The sequence below is a fragment of the Acinonyx jubatus genome, chromosome B2, assembly GCF_027475565.1.
Source record: "Acinonyx jubatus isolate Ajub_Pintada_27869175 chromosome B2, VMU_Ajub_asm_v1.0, whole genome shotgun sequence".
Lineage (NCBI taxonomy): Eukaryota > Metazoa > Chordata > Mammalia > Carnivora > Felidae > Acinonyx > Acinonyx jubatus.
The window spans coordinates 34,852,381-34,866,104 of NC_069385.1; the positions used below are offsets into that span (position 1 = coordinate 34,852,381).

General features: G+C 37.6%; 1 protein-coding gene across 2 annotated transcripts in view; it reads right to left on the reverse strand.

The window, feature by feature from the left end:
* The window catches only part of LAMA2 (laminin subunit alpha 2), a 606,210-nt gene that overhangs the window by 15,403 nt on the left and 577,083 nt on the right, over positions 1-13,724 (reverse strand). For both annotated transcript variants that reach the window (XM_053222255.1, XM_053222254.1), the window contains 3 exons: positions 8,311-8,423; positions 7,807-7,996; positions 5,686-5,841 (listed from right to left, as the gene is read on the reverse strand). In XM_053222255.1, the coding sequence (XP_053078230.1) occupies positions 5,686-5,841; positions 7,807-7,996; positions 8,311-8,423 (459 nt within the window). The remainder of the gene's footprint in view (positions 1-5,685; positions 5,842-7,806; positions 7,997-8,310; positions 8,424-13,724) is intronic.

The following is a 13,724-nucleotide window of genomic DNA, read 5'->3' on the forward strand; positions in this document are numbered from 1 at the left end:
GGCCATGATTAGATGTCAGAAAATAAAAAGATGTAAAATATGACAACACATACATAAAATGTGGAGAGGGGAGTGAAAATATTTTTCAGTATGTGTTTGAATTTAAATGACCATCAGTGTAGACTGCTATATCCTTAGGATGTTATATGTGAGCCTCATGGTAACCACAACTCCAAACATTTAATAGATACAAAACAATAAAGAGAAAGAAAGCTATACATAACACTACAGAGTCATCAATCACAAGGGAGCAAAAGAATAAAGGTTCAGAGAAGAACTACAAAAACAACCAGAAAGCAGTTGACAAAATAGTAGTAAGTACAAACTTATCAATAATTACATTAAACATAAATGATCTAAATGCTCCAATCAAAAGACAAAATGGTAGAATGGATTAAAAAAAGCAAGATCCATCTACCTGTTATATAAAAGTGACTCACCTCAGACCTAAAGACACAGGCTGAAAGTAAAGGGATAGTAAGAGATATTCCATGCAAATGGCAGCGAGAAAAAAAAGCCAGTGTAGCAGTACCTATATCAGACAAAAAAGACTTTCAAACAAGGAGTGTAACAGAGACAAAGGCATTAAACAATAAGGGATGAACCCAACAAAAGGATATAACAATTATAAATACGCACATAAAGTACATAAAGAAGATATTAACAGACATAAAAGGAGAAATTGACAGCCACACAATAATAGTAGGAGACTTTAACACTCTGGTTCCATCAATAAGTGCATCATCCGGGATGAAAATCAATAAGGAAATAGCGTCTTTGAATGACACACTAGAGAGATGGACATAACAGATATATACAGAACATTCAATCTTAAGTTAACAGAATACACATTCTTTTTAAGCACACATAGAATATTCTCTAGGATAGATCACAGGTTAGGCCACAAAATACAACTCAATAAATTGAAGAAGACTGACATCATATCGTGCATCTTTTCTGGTCACATGGTATGAAACTAAAAATCAGTCATAATAACAACAAAAAACTGGAAAAACACAAACATGTGGATGCTAAGCAATGATAGTAAACAACCAATAAGTCATTGAAGAAATAAAAAAAAATACATGGGGACAAATGAAAATGAAAACAGACAAGGTGAAATCAGTTCTAAAAGGGAAATTTATATTAACTTATAGGCATACCTCAAGAAACCAGAACAATCTCAAATAAATAATCTAACTTTATACATAAAGGAACTAGAAAAGAACAGACAAAACCAAATGTGAGTAGAAGGAAGGAAATAATAAAGATCAGAGCAGAAATAAATGAAAGAGACAAAACAATAGAAAAGATCAATGAAACCAAGAACTGGTTTCTTGAAAGATAAACAAAATTGATAAACCTTTAGCCGGATTCATCAGGGGAAAAAAAGACCCAAATAAATAAAATCAAAGATGGAAGATAACCACCACCACCACAGAAATACAAAGGACTATGAGAGACTACTATGAAAAATTATATGCCAACAAATCGGACAGTCTAGAGAAATGATTCATTCCTAGAAACCTACAATCTTCCAAAACTGAATCAAGAAGAAATAGAAAGTCTGGACACATAAATTGCTAGTAACAAAATTGAATGGGCAATCAAAAAACTAAAAACTACCAACAAACGAAAGTCTTAAACCAGGTAGCTTCATAGTCAAATTCTACCAAACATTTACAGAAGAGTTAATACTTATTTCCTTTAAACTAGTCTAAAAAGTAGAAGAGGAAGGAAAGCTTTCAAATACATTCTATGAGGCCAGCATTACTATGATACCTAAACTGGACAAAGATGCCACAAAATAAGAAAACTACAGGCCAATATGTCTGATGAATATAAATGCAAAAATCCTTAACAAAATATTAACAAACCACATTCCACAATATATTAAAAATGTGATCAGGTAGGACTTATTCTGGGGATGCAAAATAGTTCAATATTCAAAAATCAACAAGATACATCGCATTGAACACAATGGAGAGCAAAAATACAAAAATCATCTCAATAGATGCAGAAAAAACATTCGACAAAGCTCAACATCTGTTGATAAAACCATTCAACAAGGTGGGTTTAGAGGGAACATACCTCAACATAGTAAAGGCAATATGTGAAAAAGCCAGAGCTAACATTATACAGAAGGTGAAAAACTGAGAGCTTTCCTCTAAGATCCAGAAGATGAGGAAGTCTATTCTTGATACTTTTATTCAACATAGTACTGAAAATCCTAGCTGTAGCAATCAAGCAAGAAATAAAAGGTGTCCAAATTGGTAAGGAAGAAGTTAAACGGTCACTATTTGCAAATAACATGACAATACATAGAAAAACCTTAAAGACTCCACCAAAAAACTACTAGAAGAAAGAATGAATTCAGTAAAATTGCAGGATACAAAATTAATACCCAGTACTTGATAGAATTTTTATATACTAATAACAAAGTAGCAGAAAGGGAAATTTAGAAAACAATTCCATTTACAATTGTACTGAAAAGAATAAAATCCCTAGAAATAAACTTAACCAAGGAGGTGAAAGGCCTATACTCAGAAAACTGTAATAATCCGATGAAAGAAATTGAAGATGGCATAAATGGAAAGATATTCCATGTTCATGGATTTGAACAATTAATATTGTTACATAAATATTGTTAAAGCAATCTACAGATTCAATGCAATCCCTGTCAAAATACCAAAAGCATTTTTCACAAAACTAGGACAAATAATACTAAAATTTACTGAAATAGCCAAAGGTTCTTAAGAAGGAAGAAGCTGGAGGTAACACAATTCTAAATTTCAAGGATACTATAAAGCCTTAATAATCAAAATTATGATACTAGCTCAAACACAGACACACAGATCAATGGAAAAAATAGAGATCCCAGAAATAAACCCACACTTATATGGTCATTTAATCTACAACAAACAAGGTAAGAATATACAATGTGGAAAAGACTGTTTTTTTAACATGTGGTGCTGGGAAAGCTGGACAACTACATGTAAAAGAATGACACTGGACCACTTTCTTACCACCGTACATGAAAATAAACTCAAAATGGATTAAAGACCTAAATGTGGGGGGTGCCTGCATGGCTCAGTTGGTTGTGTCCGACTCTTGATTTCGGTTCAGGTCATGAGTTCGAGCACCACATCCAGCTCTGCGCTGACAGTGTGGAGCCTGCCTTGGATTCTTTTTGCCCCCTCTCTCTGCCTCTTTCTCTCAAATAAATATTAAAAAAAAAAAAAGACCTAATTGTGATACATGAAACCATAAAACTCCTAGAAGAAAACATCAGCAGTAATTCCTTTGACCCTGGCCTTAACAACATTGTTCTAGACATGTCTCCTCAAGCAGGGAAACAAAAGCAAAAATAAACTATTGGGACAACATATACAGTTTCTGCACAGCAAAGGAAACTATCAAGAAAACAAGGCAACCTACTGAATGGGAGAAGATATTTGCAAATGACATATCCAATGAGGGGTTTACATCCAAAATGTATAAAGAACTTATACAACTCAACACCAAAAATAACCCAACTAAAAAATGGGCAGAGTATATGAATAGACATCTTCCAAAGAAGACATACAGATGGCTAACAGACACATGAAACGACGCTGGACATCATTAATCATTAGGGCAATATAAATCAAAACCACAATGAGATATCTTCTTACATTCTCAGAAAGGCTAGAATCAAAAAGACAAGAAATAACAAGTTTCTGTGAGAATATGAAGAAAAAGGAAACTTTATACACTACTGTGAACAAGGGGAATGAAAACTGATACAGCCACTGTGGAAAACAGTATGGAGGTTCCTCAAAAAAATTAAAAATAGAACTACCATATGATTCAATAATTCCACTCCTGGGTATTTACCCAAAGAAAATGAAAACACTAATTTGAAAAGATACATGTTCCTCTATGTTTAATGCAGAATGATTTACAACTGCCAAGATGAGGAAGCAAAGTAAGTATCCAAATGGACAAATGGGTAAAGAACACGGTATTTATATGCAACGGAATATTACTGAGCCATAAAATAGTGAGATCTTGCCATTTGTAACAACATGGATGGACATAGAGGGTGCTATGCCAAATGAAGTAAGGTAGAGAAGACAAATACTATATGATTTCACTTACATGTAGAATCTAAAACACACACACACACACACACAACACAACAAAACCAAAAATAAATGAATGAACAAACAAAAACCAGAAACAGACTCATAATTACAGAGAACAAGTTGATGGTTGCCAGAGGGGTGGAGGTGGGGAGATGGACAAAATGGGTGAAGGGGAGTGGAAGGTATAGACATCCAGGTATGGAATGAGTAAGTCATTGAATAAAAGCTATAGCATAGGGAATACAGTCTGTAGTATTGTAATAGCATTGTATAGTGACAGGTGTAGCTACACTTGCAGTGAGCACAACATAATGTATAAATTTGACGAATTACTATGTATACTTGAAACTAATGTGACATTGTGTCAACTGTATAATTAAAAAAATAACTTAATTAGTCCCTTATGTTTTTATTTCCTGTTTCTATTAATAGTTTATTAGTTTAATAGTTTATTAACCTTACTATCTCTATATACATTCCGTCATAATCTAATTTTAAGTTCTATTTGAAAAGATAATTAAGTTTGGCTTAGCGTTTCTTCCTTATGAAAATCTAATGGAAGCTTTGGACTCGTTCCCAAGAAAATGTACATACACTTGAAAGTTTGCATGATGCGTTTAGAATTTAGGGACTGTACACGTAATTCAATCATACTCTGCTCCCTTATATTTCATCTGGTTTTAGGGACACAAGTTAATCACTCTTGTCATTTTCCAGAGACTCTCATTGTGATAGGTTTAGGTATCATATCTGATAGCTATGAAAGGAGCGTAATACTGATCACCCACAAGAGGAACCAAAGGCTGAGAATTAAACAATGATGATGAACAGCTGTGTTTGATGAAGAATAGCTCTGCGTTATCATGCGTTCTAATTTGAGTATAGAAATGTAACACATTTCTTTGTGATACATTCTCTAAAAACATGGATCCCCTATAGTTCTTACAATAGTGCTTTCCAAAGGAAATGAGGACACATGGTCTGACAAAAAATTATTTTGTGATTACTGACTTATAAAATTGTGAGGACTTTAAATTTGGAATCCTATACTGTACTCTATATACTGTAGTTCAGTACTGGACAACTATACTGTAAATATTGCAACCTCTCCACATTTGCAAAATCTCTAGTCCTGAAACAATGTCGTCAATATTATCTTCCTTGTTTTCCAGTGCTTTCTATATGCTTAGTACTCTTCCAAGGACTTTAAATATATTACCTCATTTAATTTTTGCAATAACCTTGTTTCTTTGGTATTATTATCCTATTTTACAAAAGAGGGAACTTTGTCAAATAAACATTAAGTAATTTGCTCCAGACCACACTAGTTAAGTAGGTACCCAAACGGGGAGAGTCTGGCTCTAGGGTCCATGTGCTGTTTTGTGGTATTATCCCTCATAGTCAAATCAGTCTAGAAAGTCTTCTGTCACTTCTCAGAAAAGATGATTTCCTGTTCACTTACAAGTGGTCATAGGTCAATATGATCTAATAATTCAACATATGTACATGACCCAGGCAGTTATTTAAGACACAAAAAAATAATTAATTAAACCCTTACTGGACCAATTCTTCGGGTGGTATAGTTGATGGGCAGTCCGCCAACATACAGCATCCCCACAACATCTAGGATATCAGCTTTCTTGGGACTGATGGTTCTGTTGGAAGCATCATCTACATAAATAATTCCTTCTTGCTTAATTCGCATAATCCTAATCTACAAAAAGAAGAGGAGTCATTAAAGCCAATCAAGGATACATTTCAAATGTGCAGAGTGTAAGATGTAAGAACTTTCTGGCTATTCCTTAGGAAAAAGCAAAATAACTTACTGAGTGCCTAATATGTGCTAAGCCCATGAGTGAAACTGAACTCATTTTACACAATATCTCAAACTCCCTCTTTTCCATTACTACCGTCTCCAAGAGTCCAAAATCTTCCTAGATGAGTTTTAGATTAAAGACTTTTCTATAGATTGCCAAGTGAGCACATGTATCAAGAGGTACGCATGTTGTCAGGAACCTTGCAGATTAAGAGCCCCATCATGAATTAAGTGGGCTGCAAAATTCATGTCCAGTTTTAAACATGCATTAGTTTGAGCTAAGCCTGGTCTCCCCAACACAATTTCAGATATGCTACATCCCTCTGCCTAATAGGCACTTTTTGTGCAGAATTGAAGGAAGGGCAGCACATCAAGGCTGCAAGGCAGTTTCCACAGCAGCTGATTAGTTCAAAGGCAGGAGGAAGATAGAAAGCTACCTGATGCTGAAATTACAGCAGGGGGGTGAATTATCTGTTGGGGACAGAGGGAAATAAGGAGTGTCAAGATTGGCTTGGGCACAAAAAAATTTGAGTCTGAGTTCAGGAAACGGAGTGGGTGACCCTGTCGAATGCTGGAGCACAATGATGGTTTAAAATGAATCTATGTTAGGATTAGAATAATCAAAACCTCATTTTTACACTTAGCTTGGTTTGGGAAACAATTTAAAAAAATCTTCAAAAATAAAATCCCTCCTTAATTTGGCTGCTTATAGTATTGAAACTTTCTTTCTTAATCCCAGATGCACTGTGGACCAACAATATGCCAGTTTTTTAAGTGTAATGTTTATTCTATCAGTCAGAGAGGAGAATTAGCCTTAATGAGAGTTCCTTCATGAAGCTCAGTATTTGCTAGTCATAAGCTCCCAAGCAAATATGAAAATTCCATTTCTTATTTCCAAGATAACGAATTGACAGACTTTGCATTTTTATTATATTTGTCTCAGGTTCTTTGGCTTGTCATCTCTCTCTCTCTCTCTCTCTCTCTCTCTCTCTCTCTCTATATATATATATATATATGTTTATGACAAGCCAAAGTGTGTTAATATATAAAATCCAACACCTAATAATATCAAACTCTAAAAATTAAGCATTTTATTGGTCTACCTAGGGAAGCTTTACTGAATAGGCGATCACAGGTGCAGAAACAAATTCTGAGTTTTCATTTTAATAAGGCAGTATATTATCTATTTGCAGTCTTGCCAAAGAGGACAGTAAGCTGGCAAATGAGCCTTCTGTGCCCATAATAGTGCCAGTTTCTGGGTGTAAGTCCAATGTTTTAAAAGTTGTTCCAAATGACTGTCGGTGGAAATGTGGCCCTCAGGCCCTTTAAACATGATACAGCAGATTCCCAAACTCTTGGTTTTCACAGTATGGGGTGTGATGAGGAGGGGTGGTATTAGGGCTCATTTTAGTTTACCACCTTTTAAGTTTGTCAAATATTATCTCATAAAAGAGAGGCCATGTTAGCACCTTAAAACATGAAAATATAATCTCAGAATATTTATTATTCCTCTAAATTGAATACATAGAGCTTGGAGGTAAACATACTCCATTGTCCTACATTTCTCACTTACAGTAGTGAAACTGTCTTCAACTATTGGCCCTGGTGTTCAGACAGATGTTTGGGAACCACAGCTGTATAGCAATAATGGAGTCCTGTGCTACCATGATGAAGCATGTAAGTGATCAAATACACACCTACCCAGGTCTGATGACATTTCCCAGTTGTATGTGGCACTTGCTTTATTTTTAGCCTCAGCCACATTCCAGTAGCACCACAGTTGGCATATGCCCTGGCAAAACAGCACCTGCACCACTTAGTATTCCCCTCGTAGGCCACTGCCAACATCTCATGGACTATTACCTTGTGCCACTGACCATCGTTGATCTTGGTGGGGATCATGGTGTTGGTGTCACCACTTCCCAAGTCATAACTGAAGTAGGGCAATCCATTTCTCAACTGAACGGTAGCAAAATCAGCATGATTGATCCGAGCCATGTAAAAAAGCAGGCCTGATTCAGCTTCCGTTCGCACTTCAAACTCGATTGTGAGGCTGTGAAAGCACGCAAAATAAAACAAAAGTAAAAGCGTTCTTATTCTAAGCTAAAGTTGCCTCTGCTCACGGGGGGGTGATTTTCACACAGGACAGTAAAACCACCTCTGAAATGAGGACTTTCCAGGTCTGCTGATTTCCTAAACTGAGCTCCTCAGGCGCAGGCAAGTATCATTCTATTCTCTATCGTACTCAGTGAATTTAAAACACTCACCTCATTAATGAATAAATGTAGTTGATTAAACTTGAATCAGGACAGATACTCAGTATTTCCATTTGTCAGCTCTTTCTCAGTATCTCAGAATAATACATACCGGTTTTTAACTTTGGTGTCATCGAAGGCAATCGCAATGTGACTGTTTTTCGAAAGCCCAAACTGCTTGCTCCCTATCAAAAGAGCTGGTTCTGCTTCCGCAGCACAAGGACCCTGTAAAATACCCAGGAGAGAAAGAAGAGATTATGGACTCTGTTTTTGCAAAATTTGATCCTATTATCTACTTGTTTCTTCTATTTTAGCTTAATATTCCTGTATAATCTTACTGAGGTTCCTTAAGAAGAAAATTTACTAATGTCTGTTTTCTACTACATGGTAGGCAGTTACTATGAAATGTTCAGTGAATGGGAATCTGTTTTCTTGTCCTGCACCCTTGAATCACCAAATCAATGTGCTCAAAAATATTTATTGATCAATTCATGTTTTCATTACCTTAAGGAAAAAAAATTGTTTATGTTTCTGAGAAAACTGGAATTTCCTTTTCACTTTTACCTCACTTATGAAGAGTTATATTCTTCGAAGATTGGACAGGGAAAATGACAAGCTAGCCACCAAGTTATAAGAGGAGAAAAATGTGTTCCTTCTTGCCCTCCCCATTTTCTATCTCCCACTGTATTACTTTTTCTTGAAAATTATCAGTCTACTGGAAGGTTTCCATGAATTTGGACTTTCAAGATGGTGTATCTAAACTTGCAAGTCAGGCCATTCAGGCCCCGAGCCAGTTGCTAGGCAACCCAGTACATTTTTTAATGTATCCCACCATATACCATTTCAACTGTCACTGTGCAAAGACCCACTTCTTACAGTTCTTACGAGGGAGAGCTCCGTGCAGGGCGGGCTTACTTGGTTTAATGCTCTGCTGTCACCATCTTGAAATTCTTAATACTTTTTGAAAAAGGGGCCCTGCATTTTCATTTTGCTCTGGGCACTGGAAACTATACAGCCAGTCCTGGCTGAGTGGACCGTATTTGGCCAGTGTAACCCGTAGCTCAATAGATAATCAAGGCTCCTCAAATTACTTGAGTCATAATTCCTTTCTCTGTTCTCTACTTGCACAAAATAGCTTGAAGTACAGGCTGCTTAAGAGGTCCTTTAGAACACACAGTACATGGGAAAATAGCCTGCACGCTCTCAAACAACACATCTGTTTTTAAGATCTGCACTTAATAGCTCTGGATGGGCCACTGCCCCAGTGAGCGCTGACTCAGCAGAGGTTCTCAAACAGCCCAAGGCAGGCTTTTGATGCAGAATGTTCTTCTCAAATAGAAGATGAGATGACTCATCAGCGCACAGGACATTTTTACTTGATGAGGAAAAGCCTTGCTCTCTTTTCTCTTGAGCTTCCTCAAACGGAGCACTCCGCCGCAGCAGGTAAAAGGCTTTAAGTGTTTGAAATGCTATAAAATTGGTCTTCATGGAAGTATTTCCCTTCTTGCTTCCCAGGAGATGGTCAGTTACAAAGAGCAGACTGTAGCAGAAATTCACACAGATATGCAAAAACCCAGTGGGTAGAACAGGAAAATGCTATTTATTCACACAGCTGAATGGCCTCTCTTGGAATCAACAGGTGGCCCCTTTCTGGTTACACTGCCTGTAAAAAGAGCCCAAATGGAAAGGCTCTGGTAGCTTAATGTCTCTGCCTGCAATGATGCTATTAATAGAATTGGGATCATTTATTAACCTCTCGCGAGATTTCCTACACAGAGGCCCCATGCCACAAACGTTAGTAGTCTGCAGTCCTCCCCTGAAATCTCTTAAGTGAATCCTACCTGCTGTGAGTCCATTAGGGGCAAAATCTGGCTAAAACATCTTTAACTCCTCAGCTCTGAAAACTGAGAAACTGAAAAGGTTAATGGATGCTGAGGAATTAGGGAACAATGAGTGTGGCTGTAAAGAAAATCACCAGCAGGTTATTTCTATGTTATTCTTAATCATTGTGGTCACTCGTCTAGTTGCTATATATATAAATGTCAATATAACATAACTTTAATAATATAATTTTTTAAGCGACCAAAGTGGCAATTCTAAAGGTTAGGTGTTCATTGGTAGCAGCTACAGGTCACAGAGAGCTTTTGTCTTTATATATTTTGGGCATTGAGGCCCAAACACCACAATAAGCGTGCTTGCTGGTAAACTGGACAGATCTTTCCAACACTGGTCCTAAGCTGACCAGTTTTCTCTCACATGCTATCAGATTTTCTAGGTGCAAACGACCATGCTTACATTATTTTAGGAAAACCTTTGACTCAAAAAGGATAGGGACTTTGTAAGAGTTCTTTTAAGAAGCATTACATGTTACATCCGCTGGACATTTAGGAAGAGTGAAGCCAGAGGGGCTCTGGCTTGACTTTTGCAACAGGCAGATTCCTCAGACTGGCCAATGTTCTAGAAGACAGTGATAACGGGTCACTCTACTACATAATCTCCAAGTAGAAAACCATATGCTAAGTTCACTGTATGTTGGGGACACTCAAATCGATGTTTTCTATCATCAGTTTGCAATAGGATGGACACTATGAATACTTCTTTACTAAAACTTGTGTTACGTTCCTTTATAAAATGGCAGTTAGGAGAGGACTGAGAAATGTAGTATAGGAAAGTTTTTACACGTATGTACATTTGGAAGACAATTTTCCAGCCTGTACTCTGGGAATGTTTTTGGTGCAAGTGTAGACCTCTATAATCTCACTTGGTTAAAGACAAATAGGACTGGGTCTTGTCTGCTGTGCTTCACTTTCCCCAGGGTGAGTCTGAAACCAGGCCCAACGTGGGACGTGCACGTACAGGAGGGGGCAGACCCTAGTGGTTTGCCTGTGGCTACTCTCCCTCCCCTACTCCCTGATGCCCCTCGGAGGGTTGAGCAGTTCCTCTGGCTGCTCAAACGTCTTTTTGTTCCCTTATAACATTATTATTATTTTTAAATGTTTTATTTATTTTTGAGAGAGAGAGAGAGAGAGAGAGAGAGAGAGAGAATGAGCATGCGTGTAAGCAGGGGAGGAGCAGAGAGGGGAGGGGCAGAGGATCTGAACCGGGCTCTGAGCTGACAGCAGAGACTCCCATGCGGGACTTGAATTTATGAACTGTGAGATCATAACCTGAGCCTAAGGGAGAGGCTTAACTGACTGAGCCACCCAGGCACCCCTAATTCTAACATTTTAAAGGCAATATGTGAGATGGAACAAAGAGTGCCCCATGGTTTGCACAAGAGTAAGATGCTCCTATTTTTCAACCTGCTTCCCACAGAAATCTAAGCTAAGGAGAACAGGTAAGAGAAAGGGTCCTCTAAGGAGGCAATTCTAAGGAAATTTAAAGAATGATGGTTGCAAGACAAATCTTCCTTCTCCAAGCTAATGTGAGTTTCAGGGAGGGCATCATCTTTATGGATGTGATACTTTACCTGTATTATTTTGGAAACACTTATCTTTGAAATCTATTAAAGCAACAATAATAATAAAAAAAAAATTACAGGCTCATCAATCTTAACATGTTACAATCCTGCCACCTTGTGGGAACTCTTTAAAGTACTGCATGTGCATATGGGGAAAAAATGTGATCTGGAGGATGCAGCCTGCTTGCTGGTGTCTGCTTGGCAGGTGACAAGTTGTGGGCAGACAAGACTTAAGTGAGGAGTCTAAATATGGCGTACCTGCTGATTAGGGCAGTGGCATAGTTGGAGAGGATTCTGAAGGAAGCCATGTTTCTTAAAGCCGGGCATCGGCCAATGGACAATGCAGCAGATTAGTAACAGCGAAAACTTTTTCACCTCACAGTTATTCCATTTCAGATCAGAATAAATCAGTGGTCATTTCTAACTGCTGTTTGTTGGCTGACATTTGGAAATGAGTTATTGCATTCAGGGTAGCATGTGATTGGTAGGCAAGGATTCCTCGATTTTAGATTGGTGCAGAGCAGAGATTTAAATTGCATTTATCAAAACTGGCATCTTTGTTCTTGAAAGCATCAAATGATGAATGATCATAAAAACTACATCATTTTCTCCCTTCATGAGTCAGTAATCCCTCTAACAAATGTGGGCTAGAATCACATCTGAGAAGTTGGATGTTTCTTTGTGATGCTTTTTTTTATGGATGAATACTAAGTGGAAGATACTTTTTAACGGCACTGACTTTAATGTTCTGAAATATAAAATCCTTACTCAAGCTGTTTGAGAAAGTGAATTATGTTACTACCCAGCACATGAGATTTTTTGGTAAAGTATTGGGCATTTGCAGTAATATTTTTACACTAACACCCGAACAGAGATTTCTTGTAGTACGGATAATGTGTGTTTTCCCTTTAAAGACATACCAGTATCCAACTGATTCATCATTTGGCATAGACTGTACTTAGCTTTTAAAGTTGTAGTATTAAAGCTGCTTGATAAATAGTTTTCTTTTGGTCTATTCTTTCCTTCTCTGCCCGCTTCTTTCCCCCAACACCCCAAGAGCCCTTAACAACACAGGACTCTTCACGGCTATTTATACCACTCTTCTCAGTGTTCACATTTCAAACTTCAAGTTCCACATTCCAATAAGCTTCAAGGAAAAAATACAGCCAGTCATTGTATACAAATCCACACAGGCTTGGTATAAAGACTTGGTATAAATACCATATATATCTGTAGGTGGTAATAGAAGTCTACTGTCTTATCTAACCCCACCCTCCACCATCTTCCATGAGAAATCTCCACAAATATAATATGTAGAAATGTTTTATCCAGCTCTAAATGAGCCAAAGAATGAGAGAGAAGCACAAAGGGAAGATGGGCTCCCACACTATCAAATGGGATAATACACATGTAATGCTCTCTGATCTATGTATGATGTTCTAGCATGTGTTACTGATGGGACTGACATAATCCATTTCACAGGGTAGGGCTTTCTTAGGATACTCTGAAACTTCCCTGGAGTATAGTGAACGTCATCCTCATGATGTGAGGTGTTGGTGGGGAGGGGTGAGATGGTGTAAAGAAGAAAAAGAAAAGGGGACTGAAGATAGGGGATGGTTGCTGTTGGCTCTGCTAGAACAAATAGGGGACAGTTCCTACGTCAGGATTTAAGTTGCAAGCCATAATTGTTAAACACGTTCTTACAATCTAACTCCTGATTAAAAAAAGGAAAGAAGATGGTGAAAGTGGAAAATGAGGTGAGACTTGAGATATAAGAGAACTTCTACTGGAGTCTATAATTGTTGAAACATGGAACACTCGCCCCACTTTGTTTCCTGGCACTTGCTCTCTGCCTAAAAGTGTGAAAGGGTAACTCTTCCCAGAGAAGAACGATGGAGTGTTACTATGAGCCAGGCATTGTGCTAGGTGCTTTGCATACAGTGTATAATTTATTGTCTTGGGATCCATGCAGGTAGATATTATCCTTCTTATTTTTCAATGAGTCAGCTTACATTCAGAAAGGACAAGTAACCCACCAGAGTCCACTGAGTAAAAGTGGGTGGGCT